This window comes from Pristiophorus japonicus, chromosome 10, assembly GCF_044704955.1.
Source record: "Pristiophorus japonicus isolate sPriJap1 chromosome 10, sPriJap1.hap1, whole genome shotgun sequence".
Taxonomy (NCBI): Eukaryota; Metazoa; Chordata; class Chondrichthyes; family Pristiophoridae; genus Pristiophorus; species Pristiophorus japonicus.
The window spans coordinates 47,212,071-47,230,320 of NC_091986.1; the positions used below are offsets into that span (position 1 = coordinate 47,212,071).

The 18,250-nt window shown below is 48.7% G+C and overlaps 1 protein-coding gene across 2 annotated transcripts in view; it reads right to left on the minus strand.

The window, feature by feature from the left end:
* The window catches only part of LOC139274977 (basic helix-loop-helix domain-containing protein USF3), a 72,495-nt gene that overhangs the window by 15,434 nt on the left and 38,811 nt on the right, over window positions 1–18,250 (minus strand). For both annotated transcript variants that reach the window (XM_070891790.1, XM_070891789.1), the window contains exon 3: window positions 15,366–15,394. In XM_070891790.1, the coding sequence (XP_070747891.1) occupies window positions 15,366–15,394 (29 nt within the window). The remainder of the gene's footprint in view (window positions 1–15,365; window positions 15,395–18,250) is intronic.

Genomic DNA, 18,250 nt, shown 5'->3' on the forward strand with positions numbered 1-18,250 from the left:
CTCCCTAAGTAAGCGCTGTACTCGGAACTCCTACACGGCAAGTGAGCCCCAGGTGGGAAGAGGAAACGTTTAAAGCACACCCTCAAAGCCTCCTTGATAAAGTGCAACATTCCCACAGACACCTGGGAATCCCTGGCCCAAGACCGCCCAAAGTGGAGGAAGAGCATCCAGGAGGCAGCTGAGCACCTTAAGTCTCGTCACCGAGAGCATGCAGAAACCAAGTGCAGACAGTGGACGGAGCCTGTGGCAAACCAGACTCCCCAGCCACCCATTCCTTCTACCACTGTCCGCCCCAACTGTTAGAGACTGTAATTCCCGCACTGGAATATACAGTCCCATGAGAACTCACTGAGAGTGGAAGCAAGTCTTCCTCAATTTCGAGGGACCGCGTGTGATGATGATGATGAATAATAGACACAACTGTTACTGCAACAGTGTCATAAACACGACCTTTACTGTAACAGTAACAATAAACATGGCCGTTATTGTAATAAACACGATTGTTACTGTAAGTGTAACAATAATGACCATTACTGTAACAGTGTAATAATCGCAACCGTTACTGTAACAGTAACAATAAACACAGCCATGACTAAGAATAAACATGATTACTGCAACAGTGTAATAATCACAACCGTTACTGTAACAGTAACAATAAACACAACCGTTACTGTAACTGAGTAACAATAAACACGACCGTTACTGTAACTGAGTAACAATAAACCAGCTCCCTTGGGCAGGCCACATCATCCACATGCCCAACATGAGATTCCCTAAGCAAGCGCTCTACTTGGAACACCTCCACAGCAGGCGAGCCCCAGGTGTGCAGAGGAAACGTTTCAAGGACACCCTCAAAGCCTCCTTCTTAAGGTGCAACATCCCCACTGGCTCCTGGGTTGGAAGTAATATATTAGCATGGATAGAGGATTGGCTAACTATCAGAAAACAGAGAGTCGGGATAAATGGGTAATTTTCCGGTTGGCAAACAGTAACTAGTGGGATTCCACAGGGAGCGGTTCAGTGGCCTCAACTATTTACAATCTATATTATCATCACAGGCAGTCCCTCGAAATTAAGGACTTGCTTCCACTCCAGAAGCGAGTTCTCAGGTGACTGAACAGTGCAATTTGGGAATTACAGTCTCCGTGGCAGGTGGGACAGACAGTCATTGGAGGAAAGAGTGGGTGTGGAGTCTGGTTTGCCGCACGCTCCTTCCGCTGCCTGCGCTTGTTTTCTGCATGCTCTCAGCGACGAGGCTAGAGGTGCTCAGCGCCCTCCCGGATGCTCGTCCTCCACTTCGGGTGGTCTTTGGCCAGGGACACCCAGGTGTCGGTGGGTATGTTGCACTTCATCAAGGATGCTTTGAGGGTGTCCTTGAAACGTTTCCTCTGCCCACCTAAGGTTCGCATGCTGTGTAGGAGTTCCAAGTAGAGCACTTGCTTTGGGAGTCTTGTGTCCGCCATGCGGACAATGTGGCCCACCCAACAGAGGTCTAGTGTGGTCAGTGCTTCGATGCTGGGGACGTTGGCCTGATCGACAACACTGATGTTGGTGCGTCTGTCCTCCCAGGGGATTTGCAGGATTTTGCGGAGGTATCATTGGTGGTATTTCTCCAGCGATTTCAGCTGTCTACTGTATATGTGTCTACTCTACATCTCTGAGCCATACAGGAGCGCGGGTATCACTACAGCCCTTTAAACCATAAGCTTGGTGCCAGATTTGAGGGCCTGATCTTCGAACACTCTCTTCCAGCCGAAGGCTGCGCTGGCGCACTGGAGGCGGTGTTGAACCTCGTCGTCGATGTCTGCCCTTGCTGATAATAGGCTCCCGAGGTATGGAAAGTGATCCACGTTGTCCAGGGCCGCGCCGTGGATTTTGATGACTGGAGGACAGTGCTGTGTGGCGGGGTTGGTGGAGGACTTTGCCTTACGGATATTTAGTGTAAAGCCCATGCTTCCATACGCCTCAGTGAAGATGTTGACGACGACTTGGAGTTCATCATCTGAATGTGCGCAGATGCAAGCATCGTCTGCGTATTGTTGTTCGACGACAGAGGATGGGACGGTCTTGGATCTGACCTGGAGACGATGAAGTTTGAACAGGTTTCTACTGGTTCTATAGTTTAGTTTTAATCCAGCGGGGAGCTTGTTGAGTGTGAGGTGGAGCATAGCAGCGAGAAAGATCGAGAAGAGGGTTGGCGCGATGACATAGAAACATAGAAAATAGGTGCCGGAGTAGGCCATTCGGCCCCTTCGAGCCTGCACCACCATTCAATAAGATCATGGATGATCATGCAACTTCAGTACCCTATTCCTGCTTTCTCTCCATACCCCTTGATCCCTGCTTTCTCTCCATATCCCTTGATCCCTTTAGCCGTAAGGGCCACATCTAGCTCCCTTTTGAATATATCTAACGAACTGGCTTCAACAACTTTGTGGTAGAGAATTCCACAGGTTCACAATTCTCTGAGTGAAGAAGTTTCTCCTCATCTCGGTCCTCAATAGCTGACCCTTTATCCTTAGACTGTGACCCCTGGTTCTGGACTTCCCCAACATCGGGAACATTCTTCCTGCATCTAACCTGTCCAATCCCGTCAAATTATTATATATTTCTATGAGATCCCTTCTCATTCTTCTAAATTCCAGTGAATATAAGCCTAGTCGATCCAGTCTTTCTTCATATTTCAGTCCTGCCATCCCGGAAATCAGTCTGGTGAACCTTTGCTGAACTCCCTCAATAGCAAGAAGGTCCTTCCACAGAACTGAACACAATACTCAAGGTGTGGTCTCACCAAGGCCCTGTACAACTGCAGTAAGACCTCCCTGCTCGTATACTCAAATCCCCTCGCTATGAAGGCCAGCAGCATGCCATTTGCTTTCTTTACTGCCTGCGGTACCTGCATGCCTATCTTCAATGACTGACGTACCATGACACCCAGGTCTCGTTGCACCTCCCCTTTTACCATTTTGTCACCATTCAGAAAATAATCTGCCTTTCTGTTTTGTTTTTGCCACCAAAGTGAATAACCTCACACTTATCCACATCCACATTATACTGCATCTGCCATGCATTTGCCCATTCACCTAACCTGTCCATGTCCCCCTGCAGCCTCCTAGCATCCTCCTCACAGCTCGCACTGCCACCAAGCTTAGTGTCATCTGCAAACATGGAGATATTACATTCAATTCCTTCATCTAAATCATTTAATGTATATTGTAAATAGCTGGGGCTCCCAGCACTGAACCCTGCGGCACCCACTGTTCACTGCCTACCATTCTGAAAAGGACCCGTTTATTCCCACTCTTTGCTTCCTGCCTGCCAATCAATACATTACCCCCAATACCATGTGCCCTTATTTTGAGACTATCTCCTAGTTTTTGTTTCCCCTGAGTGGAAATAGCCTCTCTGCCTCCACCTTGTCGAGCTGCCTCATTATCTTATGTTTCAATAAGAACTCCTCTCATTCTTCTGAACTCCAATGAGTATAGGCCCAACCTACTCAACCTATCTTCATAAGTTAACCCCCTCATTTCTGGAATCAACCTATTGAACCTTCTCTGAACAGCCTCCAATGCAAGTATATCCTTCCTTAAATACAGAGACCAAAACTGTTCGCAGCATTTTGCAATTTTTCTTCATTTAAATTATAATTTGCTATTCTATTTTTTTTCTGCCAAGGTCGATAACCTCACCTTTTCCCACATTATACTCCATCTGTCAAATTTTTGCCCAATCACTTAGCCTTTCTATATCCCTTTGCAGTTTTTTTGTGTCCTCCTCACAACTTGCTTTCCCATTCATCTTTGTATCATCAGCAAACTTGGCACACAAATCTCTTGTATGGGACCTTGTCAAAAGCCTTTTGAAAGTCCAAATACACCACATCCACTGGTTCTCCCTTATCCACTCTATTCGTTACATCCTCAAAAAATTCTAGAAGATTTGTCAAGCATGATTTCCCTTTCATAAATCCATGCTGACTTGAACCAATCCTGTCACTACTTTCCAAATGCGCTGCTATTACATCTTTAATAATCGATTCCAGCATTTTCCCCACCACCGATGTCCGTTTTCTCTCTCCCTCTTTTTTATAAAAAAAAGTGGGGTTACATTAGCTACCCTCCAATCCATAGGAACTGAACCAGAGTCCATGGAATGTTGGAAAATGACCATCAATGCATCTACTATTTTTAGACGCAGCCCTGCTTGACCCCAGTTCGGTCTCTGGTGAATCCGTTGATCAGGATCACTGCTTGCATGCCACGATCGAAATACAATCTATATCAATGACTTGGATGAAGGGACCGAGTGTAGTGTAGCCAAGTTGGCTGATGATACAAAGATGAATGGGAAAGCAAATTGTGAGGAGGACACAAAAAAACTGCAAAGGGATATAGAAAGGCTAAGTGATTGGGCAAAAATTTGACAGATGGAGTATAATGTGGGAAAAGGTGAGGTTATCGACCTTGGCAGAAAAAAAATAGAATAGCAAATTATAATTTAAATGAAGAAAAATTGCAAAATGCTACGAACAGCTTTGGTCTCTGTATTTAAGGAAGGATATACTTGCATTGGAGGCTGTTCAGAGAAGGTTCAATAGGTTGATTCCAGAAATGAGGGGGTTAACTTATGAAGATAGGCCCAAACTACTCAACCTATACTCATTGGAGTTCAGAAGAATGAGAGGAGTTCTTATTGAAACATAAGATTGTGGCCCCAAGTTTCCACATGATTTGCTCCTGATTTTTAGGAGCAACTGGTGTAGAACAGAGTATCTTAGAAATCAGAATTCTCCACATTTAGTTTGCTCCACTTCTAGTCAGTTAGAACAGTTTCACTTTGGAACAGAATTTTTTTTTTCCCAAAAGGGGGCGTGTCCGGCCACTTACGCCTGATTTCAAAGTTTCGTGAGTGAAAACTTACTCCAAACTAACTTAGAATGGAGTAAGTGAAGATTTTTGTACGCTCGAAAAAACCTTGTCTACACTTTAGAAAATCAGGCGTAGGTTGCAAATTAGGCGTAGGGAACGAGGTGAGGGGGGAGGGGAGGGAAGGGGGGAATAAGGGAAGTCATTAAATTCTACAATCAATCCTTAGTTATACATACAAATATTATACAAATAAATCCAACCTGAATAAAAATTTATAAGCAAAGAAAAGATTAAATAAACCATGTTCCTACCTGTGTGAAAGTGCTTCAGGCAGGCCTTTCATGTTGGAGACAGGTAGCGGTGTGGCGTCAGTGTCTCGACGGCAGCGGCAGCAAGCTTCGAGCTGAGCTGCAGTGCGTGAGGCAGGCCTTCATTCTCTTCGTGGCTGGCCGCGAAGAAGCAGCTCCGTACGGACCCGAGGCCATTCGGCCATGAGATATCAGCGGCGTCAGTGGCTGGCCGGCAGCCGAAGAATCAGCGGACCGATGTGAGGCCATTTGGCCATGAGATAGCAGCGCCGTCAGTGGCTGACCAGCAGCCGAAGAATCAACGCAGGACACACGCAGCTCATTAAGGTTCTTGAGGCCATTCGGCCACGCTTTAGGGGCGGCGTCAGTGGCTGGCCGGCAGCCAAAGAATCAGCAGCGGACGGACATGAGGCCATTCGGCCATAGGATATCAGCGGCATCAGTGGCTGGCCGGCAGCCGAAGATACAGCAGCGGATGGACGTGAGGCCATTCGGCCATAGGATATCAGCGGCATCAGTGGCTGGCCGGCAGCCGAAGATACAGCAGCAGCCTTCGAGCTGTGAGGGGGACGGAGGCCATTTGGACAGGGAGAGGCAGCCACATCGACAGTTTTATATTTAAATTTGCAGAATGGGTGCTGCATTGTCAACACCACGTATTATTGCAAAGTTGAATTGGCATTCTTATTTCTCCAAACACACAGTCCTTAATTTGCATGCACCAATGCAGCACCGGTTCTGCAAGTTTAGCAGTGAAAAGCTGAACTCGCTGATTTCAGCAGGTGATTTATTCAGCAGTGCTGCTAAAAGCACTCCCTCACACACAGAAATATCAAAAAAAATTAAATTACAAGCCTTTGTAGGGGTCCAAGAAACAAATCTTCACTTTTTCTGCAGTATTTTTAAAAATGGCCGAGTGCCAATGTTTGTGTGAGACTGCGCGTGCACGCACGCTCCAACGCGCACACGCAGGGTTGCCGGCATCACGAAGGCTAATTTAAATTGTACCCGCCCCCTGCTACTTAGAAAATCGGCGCGAGTGTTAGGCTCCGCCCCCTGCTGCGAAGAGCGCGCCGCGCCAAGCGGACATCGAGCTCCAAGGAGCTCGAGAATATCGGACTTTTTTTTAGGCGCAGTTTTCGGCGCGAAAAACTGGCGCCCAGCTCGGAGGTGCGCCGTTTTCGCCGCGGCACGAAACTTGGGGCCAATGAGGCGGCTCGACAAGGTGGAGGCAGAGAGGCTATTTCCACTCATAAGGAAAACTAAAACTAGGAGATACAGTCTCAAAATAAGGGGCCATTTAAAACTGAGATGAGGAGGAATTTCTTCTCAGAGGGTTTTAAAACTGTGGAATTCTTTGCCCTAGAGAGCTGTTGAGGCTGGGTCATTGAATATATTTAAGGTGGAGATACAGATTTTGAGCAATAAGGGTATAAAGGGTTATGGGGAGCGTGCAGGGAAGTGGAGTTGAGGCCAGGATCGAATCAGCCATGATCTTATTAAAAGGCTCGAGGGGCCAAGTGGCCTACACCTGCTCCTATTTCTTATGTTCTTATGTTCTTAAGATCGCTCAAAATGGAGGAAGAGCATCTGGGAGGGCACTGAGCACCTTGAGTCTCGTCGCCGAAAGCATGCAGAAATCAAGCGCAGACAGCGGAAGGAGCGTGCTGCAAACCAGGCTCTCCACCCACCCTTTCCTGCAACCACTGTCTGCCCCACCTATGACAGAGACTGTAGTTCCCGCATTGGACTGTACAGCCACATGAGAACTCACTTTTAGAGTGGAAGCAAGTCTTCCTCGATTCCGAGGGACTGCCGATGATGATGACAATAAACACGAATGTTAGTGACAATAAACATGACCATGAATGTAACAATGTAACAATAAACACATTGGTTACTGTAACAGCGTAACAATAAATCATCGGAGCAGGCCGGGGAGCGGAAGGAGCGGCATGGAGGTCGAGCCCAGCAGGCTGAGTGGCCCCTGGCCTGCGAGCACCATCGGAGCAGGCCAGGGAGCGGAAGGAGCGGCATGGAGGTCGAGCCCAGCAGGCTGAGTGGCCCCATGCCTGCAAGCACCATCGCAGCAGGCCAGGGAGCGGAAGGAGCGGCGTGGAGGCATACCACTCCAGGGAGCAGCACATGCTGGAGCAGGAGAGCAACGGCAGTGAAAAGGGACGTCACCAATGCCCAGGTCGGTGATTGGAGCGGTGAGGTCGGGGCCCAGGAAAGGCGAGGGCTCAAGGGTAGCACGGGCCAGCCCACACTGCGATATGTGTGCGCACTTGGACCGTGCAGCAGAGCTGGTGTCCAGTCGTCTTGGTTAAGCCTTGCTACTGGACCAAGACCTAGCTCTGTTAAACCTGTGTGATGGCTGATGGCTGATGTCCAACAGCCACCACACGTTAAAAAAATCCACGCACAGGCATTTTCCACCCTTCAAGATTTAGTTTGAGACCTGGAATTTTAGGTCCTTCGGTTGAAACACCTGTGAACTTCTTGATGTGGAAGCAAGTCATCCTCGATTCGAGGGACTACCTTTGATGATGATGGCGATGTAACAATAAATACGACCGTTACTGTAACAGTGTAACAATAAACCAGCTCCCTTGGGCGGGCCACATCATCCGCATGCCCAACACGAGACTCCCTAAGCAGGCGCCCTACTCGGAACTCCTCCATAGCAGGCGAGTCCTAGGTGGGCAGAGGAAACGTTTCAAGGACACCTTCAAAGCCTCCTCCTTAAAGTGCAACATCCCCACTGGCTCCTGGGTTGGGAGTAATATATTAGCATGGATCGAGGATTGGCTAACTACCAGAAAAGAGAGAATCGGGATAAATGGGTCATTTTCCAGTAGGCAAACAGTAACTAGTGGGGTGCCACAGGGAGCGGTGCTGGGGCCTCAACTATTTAAAATCTATATCATCATCAAAGGCAGTCCCCCGAAATTGAGGAAGATTTGCTTCCACTCCAAAAGCAAGTTCTCAGGTGACTGAACAGTCCAATTCGGGAATTACAGTCTCTGTCACAGGTGGGACAGACAATGGTTGGAGGAAAGGGTGGGTGGGGAGTCTGGTTTGCTGCACGCTCCTTCCGCTGCCTGTGCTTGTTTTCTGCATGCTCTCAGCGACGAGGCTCGAGGTGCTCAGCGCCCTCCCAGATGCTCGTCCTCCACTTCAGGTAGTCTTTGGCCAGGGACACCCAGGTGTCGGTGGGGATGTTGCACTTTATCAAGGAGGCTTTGATGGTGTCCTTGAAATGTTTCATCTGCTCACCGGGGGCTCGCTTGCTGTGTAGAAGTTCCGAGTAGTGCGCTTGCTTTGGGAGTCTGGTGTCCAGTATGCGGACAATGTGGCCCGCCCAATGGAGCTGGTCAAGTGTGGTCAATGCTTCGATGCTGGGGTTGTTGGCCTCAGAGAACACTGACATTGGTGCGTCTGTCCTCCCAGGCGATTTTCAGGATCTTGCGGATGCATAGTTGGTGGTATTTCTCCAGCGATTTGAGGTGTCTACTGTATACGGTCCATGTCTCTGAGCCATACAGGAGGGCAGGTATTACTTCGAGTTCAGCTTTATCCGCGTACCATAGTTCAACGACAGAGGATGGGACGGTCTTGGATCTGGCCTGGAGACGACGAAGGTTGAACAGGTTCCTACTGGTTCTATAGTTTAGTTCCATTCCAGCGGGGAGCTTGAGTGTCAGGTGGAGCATAACAGCGAGGAAGATCGAGAAGAGGGTTGGCGCGATGACGCAGCCCTGCTTGCCCGCGGTTTGGACATTGATTGAGTCTGTGGTGAATCCGTTGGTCAAGATCACGGCTTGCATGCCATTATCTAAATACAATCTATATTAATGACTTCGATGAAGGGACCAAGTGTTATGTAGCCAAGTTTGCTGATGATTCAAAAATGGGTGGGAAAGAAAATTGTGAAAAGGACACAAAAAATCTGCAAAGGGATATGGACAGTGGTCAAAAATTTGGCAGATGGAGTATAATGTGGGAAAAGATGAGGTTATGGACTTTGGCAGAAAAAATAGAAAAGCAAATTATAATTTAAATGGAGAAAAATTGCAAAGTGCTGCGTACAGATTTGGTCTCCGTATTTAAAAGAGGATATACTTGCATTGGAGGCTGTTCAGAGAAGGTTCACTAGGTTGATTCTGGAAATGAGGGGGTTAACTTATGAAGATAGGTTGAGTAGGTTGGGCCTATACTCATTAGAGTTCAGAAGAATGGGAGGTGAATATATCAAAACATATGATAATGAGGGGTCTCGACAAGGTGGATGCAGAGAGGCTATTTCCACTCATAGGGAAACTAAAACTAGGGGACAGTGTCTCAAAGCAAGGGGTCGCCCATTTAAAACTGAAATGAGGAAGAATTTCTTCTTTCAGAGGGTTTTAAATCTGTGGAATTCTCTGCCCCAGAGAGCTGCAGAGGCTGGGTCATTGAATATATTTAAAGTGACGATGGTCAAATTTTTGAGCTATAAGAGTATAAAGGGTTATGGGGAGCGGACAGGGAAGTGCAGCTGAGGCCGGGATCGAATCAGCCATGATCTTATTAAATGGCAGAGCAGGCTCGAGGGGCCAGGTGGCCTACTCCTGCTCCGATTTCTCATGCTCTTAAGACCGCCCAAAATGGAGGAAGAGCATCTGGGAGGGCACTGAGCACCTTGAGTCTCGTCACTGAGAGCATGCAGAAATCAAGCGCAGACAGCGGAAGGAGCGTGCGGCAAACCAGGCTCTCCACCCACCCTTTCCTGCAACCACTGTCTGCCCCACCTATGACAGAGACTAATTCCCGCATTGGACTGTGTAGCCACAAGAGATCTCACTTTTAGAGTGCAAGCAAGTCTTCCCCGATTCTGAGGCACTGCCTATGATGATGATGATGACAATAAACACAACCGTTACTGTAACAGTGTAACAATAAACACGAATGTTAGTGACAATAAACACGACCGCTAATGTAACAATAAACATGACCGTGACTGTAACAGTGTAATAAACACGATGGTTACTGTAACAGTGCAACAATAAACACGACCGTTACTGTAACAGCGTAACAATAAACCAGCTCCCTTGGGTGAGTCTCATCATCCGCATGCCCAACACGAGACTCCCTAAGCAGGCGCTCTACTCGGAACTCCTCCACAGCAGGCGAGCCACAGGTGGGCAGAGGAAACATTTCAAGGACACCCTCAAAGCCTCCTTGCAACATCCCCACCGTCTCCTGGGTTGGGATTAATATATTAGCATGGATAGAGGATTGGCTAACTACCAGAAAACAGAGTCAGGATAAAGGGGTCATTTTCTGGTTGGCAAACAGTAACTAGTGGGGTGCCACAGGGAGCGGTGCTGGGGCCTCAACTATTTACAATCTATATTATCATCATCATAGGCAGTCCCCCGAAATTGAGGAAGATTTGCTTCCACTCCAAAAGCAAGTTCTCAGGTGACTGAACAGTCCAATTCGGGAATTACAATCTCTGTCGCAGATGGGACAGACAGTCGTTGGAGGAAAGGGTGGGTAGGGTGTCTGGTTTGCCACAGGCTCCTTCCGCTGCCTGCACTTGTTTTCTGCATGCTCTCAGTGACGAGACTCAAGGTGCTCAGCGCCCTCCCGCATGCTCTTCCTCCACTTAGGGTGGTCTTTGGCCAGGGACTCTCAGGTGTCGGTGGGGAGGTTGCACTTTATCAAGGAGACTTAGAGAGTTTTTCCTCTGCCCACCTGGGACTCGCTTGCCATGTAGGAGTTCCGAGTAGAGCGCTTGCTTTGGAAGTCTTGTGTCCAGTATGCGGACAATGTGGCCTGCCTAATGGAGCTGGTCGAGTGTGGTCAATGCTTTGATGCTGGGGATGTTGGTCTCACCGAGAACACTGACGTTGGTGCGCCTGTCCTCCCAGGGGATTCACTGGATTGAGTGAAGGCATCGTTGGTGGTATTTCTCCAGAGATTTGAGGTGTCTACTGTATATGGTTCATTTCTCTGAGCCATACAGGAGGGCAGCTATCACTACAGCCCTGTAGACCATAAGCTTGGTGCCAGATTTGAGGGCCTGATCTTTGAACACTCTCTTCCAGCCGAAGGCTGCGCTGGCGCACTGGAGGCGGTGTTGAATCTTGTCGTCGATGTCTGCGCTTGCTGATAATAGGCTCCCGAGGTATGGAAAGTGGTCCACGTTGTCCAGGACCGCGCCGTAGATCTTGATGACTGGGGGTAGTGGGGGGGGCGGCAGTGCTGTGTGGCGGGGCAGGCTGGTGGAGCACCTTTGTCTTACGGATGTTTAGTATAAGGCCCATGCTTTCATATGCCTCTGTGAAGATGCTGACGATGACTTGGACTTTAGCCTCTGAATGTGCGCAGACGCAAGCGTCGTCCATGTACTGTAGGTTGGCGATAAAGGATGGGACAGTCCTGGATCTGGCCTGGAGACGACGAAGGTTGAACAGGTTCCCACTGGTTCTATAGTTTAGTTCCACTCCAGCGGGGAGCTTGTTGAGTGTGAGGTGAAGCATAACAGCGAGGAAGATAGAGAAAAGAGTTGGCACGATGGCTGAGCCCTGCTTGACCCCGGTTTGGACGTTGATTGGATCTGTGGTGGATCCGTTGGTCAGGATCACGGCTTGCATGCCATTATCTACGTACAATCTATACTAATAACTTGGATGGAGAGACTGAGTGCAATGTAGCCAAGTTTGCTGATGATACAAAGATGGGTGGGAAAGCAAATTGTGAGGACACAAAAAATCTGCAAAGGGATGTAGACAGGCTAACTGAGTGGCTAAAATTTGGCAGATGGACTATAATGTGGGAAAATGTGAGGATATTGATTTTGGCAGAAAAAATAGAAAAGCAAATTATAATTTAAATGGAGAAAAATTGCAAAGTGCTACGTATAGCTTTGGTCTCCTTATTTAAGGAAGGATATACTTGCATTAGAGGCTGTTCAGCGAAGGTTCAATAGGTTGATTCCAGAGATGAGGGGGTTAATTTATGAAGATAAGTTGAGTAGGTTGGGCCTATACTCATTGGAGTTCAGAAGAATGAGAGATGATCTTATTGAAACATATAAGATAATGAGGGGGTTCAACAAGGTGGATGCAGGGAGACTATTTCCACATAGAGGGAACTAAAACTAGGGGACTTTGTAATAAAGGGCCGCCCATTTAAAAATGAGATGAGGAGGAATTTCTTCTCTCAGAGGGTTGTAAATCTATAGAATTCTCTGCGCGAGAGCTGTGGAGGCTGGGTCATTAAATATATTTAAGGCGGAGTTAAACAGATTTTTGAGCAATAAGGGTATACAGGGTTATGGGGAGTGGGCAGGGAAGTGGAGCGGAGGCCATGATCAGATCAGTCATGATATTAAATGGTGGAGCAGGCTCGAGGGGCCAGATGGCCTACTCCTGCTCCTATTTCTTATGTTCTTTAGACCGTCCAAAATAGAGGAAGAGCATCTGGGAGGGCACTGAGCACCTTGAGTCTCGTCACCGAGAGCATGCAGAAATCAAGCGCAGAAAGCGGAAGGAGCGTGCGCCAAACCAGGCTCTCCACCCACCCTTTCCTTCAACGACTGTCTGCCCCACCTGTGACAGAGACTGTAGTTCCCGGATTGGACTGGACAGCCCCATGAGAATTCACTTTTAGAGTGGAAGCAAGTGTTCCTCGATTCCGAGGGACTGCCCATGATGACAATAAACACGGCCGTTACTGTAACAGTGCAACACTAAACACGACCATTACTGTAACAGCATAGCAATAAACATGACTGTTGATGTTGCACACATTCAAGGTAATTTTTAAAAAGTTTAAATATTGAAAAACCACATTCAGCTATATTGTGTCGTCCCATTTTCTATTGAGCAGTAAGCACATGATTATTGTATAACAATAAGATGCTTTAGTGTTTAAAAAAACAGCCTCTTCAATACAAGCAAATTTAAGAGTAGCGGTCAGCAGTGTACACACTTAGGGCCCAAGTTTCCACATGATTTGAGGCTGATTTTTTAGGAGCAACTGGTGGAGAACGGACTATCTTAGAAATCGCAATTCTCCACATTTGGAGGGGGGAAGCCGTTCCAGACGGCGGGAGGGAGGGAACCGACCACCGACCGAATGCGGGGGGGGGGGGGGGAGAGCCGTTCCAGACGGCGGGAGGGAGGGTCCAGACGGCGGGCAGGAGGGAGGGAACCGACCACCGACCGAATGCGGGGGGGGGGGGGGGAGAGCCGTTCCAGACGGCGGGAGGGAGGGAACCGACCGAACGCAGGGGAGGAAGCCGTTCCAGACGGCGGGGAGGGACCCAACCGACCAACCGAACGCGGGGGGGGGGAAGCCGACAGAAGGCTGCAGTAAGCCTCAGAAATTGAGGAGCCATTTCCCAACAGCAAAAGGGGGAGGTCGTCGGGAAACGGCTGCCTGAACTTTGAGGCTTCCTGCAGCCTTCTCAGTGCTGATGGCAATGTGCTTTTATTAAAAAATGTCCAAAAATTAAACAGCTACAAAGAACTACAAAAATGGCCGAGTGCCAATGTTTCCTTCACACTGCGCATGCGTGAATGCTTCAACGCGCACGCGCAGCATTGCCGGCAGGAAAAAAACTAATTTAAATAGTACCCGCCCCCTCCCACTTACAAAATCGGCGCGAGTGTAGGCTCCGCCCCCCTGGGCGCCGTGCCAGGCAGACAAGGAGCTGCAGAACGCTCCAGAATCGCGAGGTTTTTTTCCAGCGCCGTTTTAGGCGCGAAAAACGGGCGCCCAGCTCGGAGGGGCGCCCGTTTTTTATCGTGTGGAAACTTGGGCCCAAAGAAAGCACATTTCTGAAATTCACCACTGATGTGAGAACTTGCAGCCGTCATAATGGTTTTGTTTGCTGCTTCTGTCTGGAGAGTTGAGAGTTGCACTTTATAATGTACTACCTCCTCTTACCCTGGGCTTCCCCTCACCATTCTCTGCTGAGAGGCCAAAGTGGCTCTGATGCGAAGCATATGGAGTTGTATAAGGATCGCCTGTGGAAGTCCTTTCGGGTTTCCATTCCCTTCCTACATGGTGCGTAGCTTGGCCTCTCCAACATTATTTCAGGAGCTCACAATGTGGGGAGCTGCAGATGAAAAGCCACATCCTGACACTCTGTAGGAATTCCACTGCAGCTCCAGCACCCTGCTTAAACAAACCTTTAAACTTTGCATTGACTTCTACCTGTACATCGTAAAATTACTAACAGGCCAACTGTGGGGTAATGCAACTAACAAATTCTCAAACGAACTTATTACTTTGATGATGAATTGAATTAAGCAGTAACCTACATCCCTTCTCGACTTCCTTTTCTTCTCCCCAATAATCCTCTTTATCCATCACTTATTCCAGGTAAAGATGGCTTCTTAAGTGATTCCTGGTTACTAGATACTGGTCCAGCTTGGTACCCTACCCATCTATACACAGATTCTTTGCTAAATTGGGTTCCTGAGAAAACTGTATAGGAAAACTGGTGCTAAGGACTAAAAATACTAATAGAATTGGTGGATCTAGACTTGAAATGCAGCATAAGCTAGAAGTGCATTTGCCACGTGAAAGACAAAAAGACATCATCATAGGCAGTCCCTCAGAATCAAGGAAGACTTGCTTCCACTCTAAAAATGAGTCCTTAGGTGGCTGAATATAGTCCAATACGAGAGCCACAGTCCCGGTCACAAGTGGGACAGATAGTCATTGTGGGAAAGGGTCTGGTTTGCCGCACGCTCTTTCCACTGCCTGCGCTTGATTTCTGCATGCTCTTGGCGATGAGACTCGAGGTGCTCAGCGCCCCCCACCCCGAATCCACTTAGGACGGTCTTTGGCCAGGGACTCCTAGGTGTCAGTGGGGATGATGCACTTTTTCAGGAATGCTTTGAGGGTGTCCTTGTAAGTTTCCTCTGCCCATCTTTGGCTCGTTTGCCGTGAAGGAGTTCTGAGTAGAGCGCTTGCTTTGGGAGTCTCATGTCTGGCATGCGAACAATGTGGCCTGTCCTGTGGAGCCGAGCAAGTGTGAGACAGTCCAGCAGTAAACAACTTTTGTAAGCAACAAAAAATTCTAAGAGTGACATAGTTTCTCACATTCCCCTTTAAAATGGTCCAAAACCAGAACTAGTGTGCTAAACTACTGTATCACCCAACTGTAATAGTTGCAAACACTTACCCGCATTGTGAGTTTCTCGATTTTTCTTCCTATATATAAAAAAAAACAAAAAAAAATGAGGTACTGCATTTCACATAGAATTGCATCGAATGTACAGCACAACGACAAGCCATTCGGCCCAACTGGTCCATGCCGGTGGTTATGCTCCACATGAGCCTCCTCCCGCTCATCCCGCTTCATCGCACCCTTTCTGTATATTCTTCTATTCCTTTCTCCCTCATGTGTTTATCTAGCTTCCCCGTAAATGCATCTGTGCTATTCGTCTCAACCACTACTTGTGGTAGTGAGATCCACATTTTCACCACTCTCTGGGTAAAGAAGTTTCTCCTGAATTCACTACTGGATTTATTAATGACTATCTTATATTTATGGACCCGAGTTTAGGACTCCCCCCACAAGTGGAAACATTTTCTCTACATCTACCCTATCGAGCACTTTCCTAATTTTAAAGACCTCTATCAGGTCACCCCCTCAGTACTCTCTTTTCTAGAGAAAAGAGTTCCAGCCTATTCAATCTTTCCCGACTGTGTTACTTTGCTGCAAATTTTAATTTTGATTAATTATTCTGTATTTGTCCTCAAATTACATTTGTACTCGCGGAGATACAATGAGAGCTCAGTCTGAGGTGATGAGACGCGTGGCCAGTTTGCTGGTTTGTGGTAGTTTTTTTTGAGAGAGTGAGGAATGTTGCCCATGATATCGAGAAGTAAGCTTCCCCTTCTCCGAATAACAGTGGAACCTTGGTTTTAAAGGCACCTCTGCCAATGCTGCACTCTCCTCTGCAGTGGCAGGTCAGCCTGGATTATGTGCTCAAATGCTGGAGTGGGGGCTTGAACCCTCGACTTTCTGACTCGAGACACAAGAGGACTGTCAGCTGAGCCAAGCTTAAAAAAAAAAGTTTGTTTTGCCAGCTAAGCTTTTGAACGGTGCTGACAGAAACAAATGCTGGAATGCAGTATGTCAGGACAACTTTTGGTTGTGCAGTTCTGCCAGGAGTTAAAAATCAGAAACTATTAGGGCTAGAATGTCAGGTTTTAGCGATTTCGCCTGTTTTTGGGCGATAATTGCGACGAAAATGTTGTTTTGCCGTTGGGATACCGTTACTGCCAGAGCTCGTAAAATTTGTCAAACGGGGAAGATCGTTAGGGATAGCGATAAATCAGGCGCTGTACAACTGAATTTGTGCGCCGGAGCCAAAATTTGTGACCGAAAAAAAAAAAATTGGACCTTGGCAGATCAATATTCCTGGCTACAGGATTTTTAGTCAAGATAGAAAGGGGGGTAAAAAGAGGGGGGGGGGGGGGCGGGTTGCGGTACTGATTAAAGAAAATATTACAGCAGTGAGGAGGGATGATATGTTAGAGGTATCATCAAATGAGGCCATATGGGTCGAATTGAAAAATAAAAAAGGGGCGATCACACTGCTGGACGTGTATTATAGACCCCCAAACAGTGGGGAGGAGATAGAGGAGCAAATATGTAGGCAAATTGCTGTGAAGTCCAAAAACCAGAGAGTAGGCCCCAAGTTTCCACATGATTTGCTCCTGATTTTTAGGAGCAACTGGTGCAGAACGGAGTATCTTAGAAACCGGAATTCTCGTCATTTAGTTTGCTCCAGTTCTAGTCAGTAAGAACAGTTTCACTTTGGAACAGAATTTTTTTTCAAAAGGGGGAGTGTCCGGCCACTTACGCCTGATTTCAAAGTTTCGTGAGTGAAAACTTACTCCAAACTAACTTAGAATGGAGTAAGTGAAGATTTTTGTACGCTCGAAAAAACCTTGTCTACACTTTAGAAAATCAGGCGTAGGTTACAAATCAGGCATAGGGAATGGTGGGGGGAGGGGTGTTTAAAGGGAAGTTTACAAACATTAAACACTTCAGTTTTACAAATAAAGAGCCATCATCAATAATAAATGATAAATACATCAATAAATCAACCAATAAATCAATCAAAAAAAATTAATAAGAAATTTTTTTTTTTTTTAAATCAATAAATAAAACATTTTCTACTTACCGACTGCAGCACCGGGAGCCCTCCAACAGCGTGCTGGGATGCCCCCCTCAGCGTGTCTCTGTCAGTGTCTCTATCTCTCTGTCTGTCTGTGTGTCTCTCATTCTCTGTCTGTCAGTGTCTGTGTTTCTGACGGCGGGGGGTAGAGGGGAGCGGGGGGAGAAGGCGGAGGGCGGGGGGGAGAAGGCGGAGGGGAGAAGGCGGAGGGCGGGGGGGAGAAGGCGGAGGGCGGGGGGGAGAAGGCGGGGGGGAGAGGGCGGGGGGGAGAGGGCGGGGGGCGGGGGGAGAAGGCGGGGGGCGGGGGGAGAAGGCGGAGGGCGGGGGGAGAAGGCGGAGGGCGGGGGAGAAGGCGGAGGGCGGGGGGAGAAGGCGGAGGGCGGGGGGAGAAGGCGGAGGGCGGGGGGAGAAGGCGGAGGGCGGGGGGAGAAGGCGGAGGGCGGGGGGAGAAGGCGGAGGGCGGGGGGAGAAGGCGGAGGGCGGGGGGAGAAGGCGGAGGGCGGGGGGAGAAGGCGGAGGGCGGGGGAGAAGGCGGAGGGCGGGGGGAGAAGGCGGAGGGGCGGGGGGAGAAGGCGGAGGGCGGGGGGAGAAGGCGGAGGGCGGGGGGAGAAGGCGGAGGGCGGGGGGAGAAGGCGGAGGGCGGGGGGAGAAGGCGGAGGCGGGGGGAGAAGGCGGAGGGGGGGAGAGGGGCGGGGAGAAGGCGGGGGAGAGGCGGGGGGGGGGAAGGCGGAGGGGAGGGGGAAGGGCGGGGGGAGGGAGGGGGAAGGCGGGGGAGGGAGGGGAAGGCGGGGGGGTGGGGGAAAGGAGATTGGGGGGGTGGGAAAGGAGATTGGGGGGGTGGGAAAGGAGATTGGGGGGTGGGAAGGATTGGGGGTGG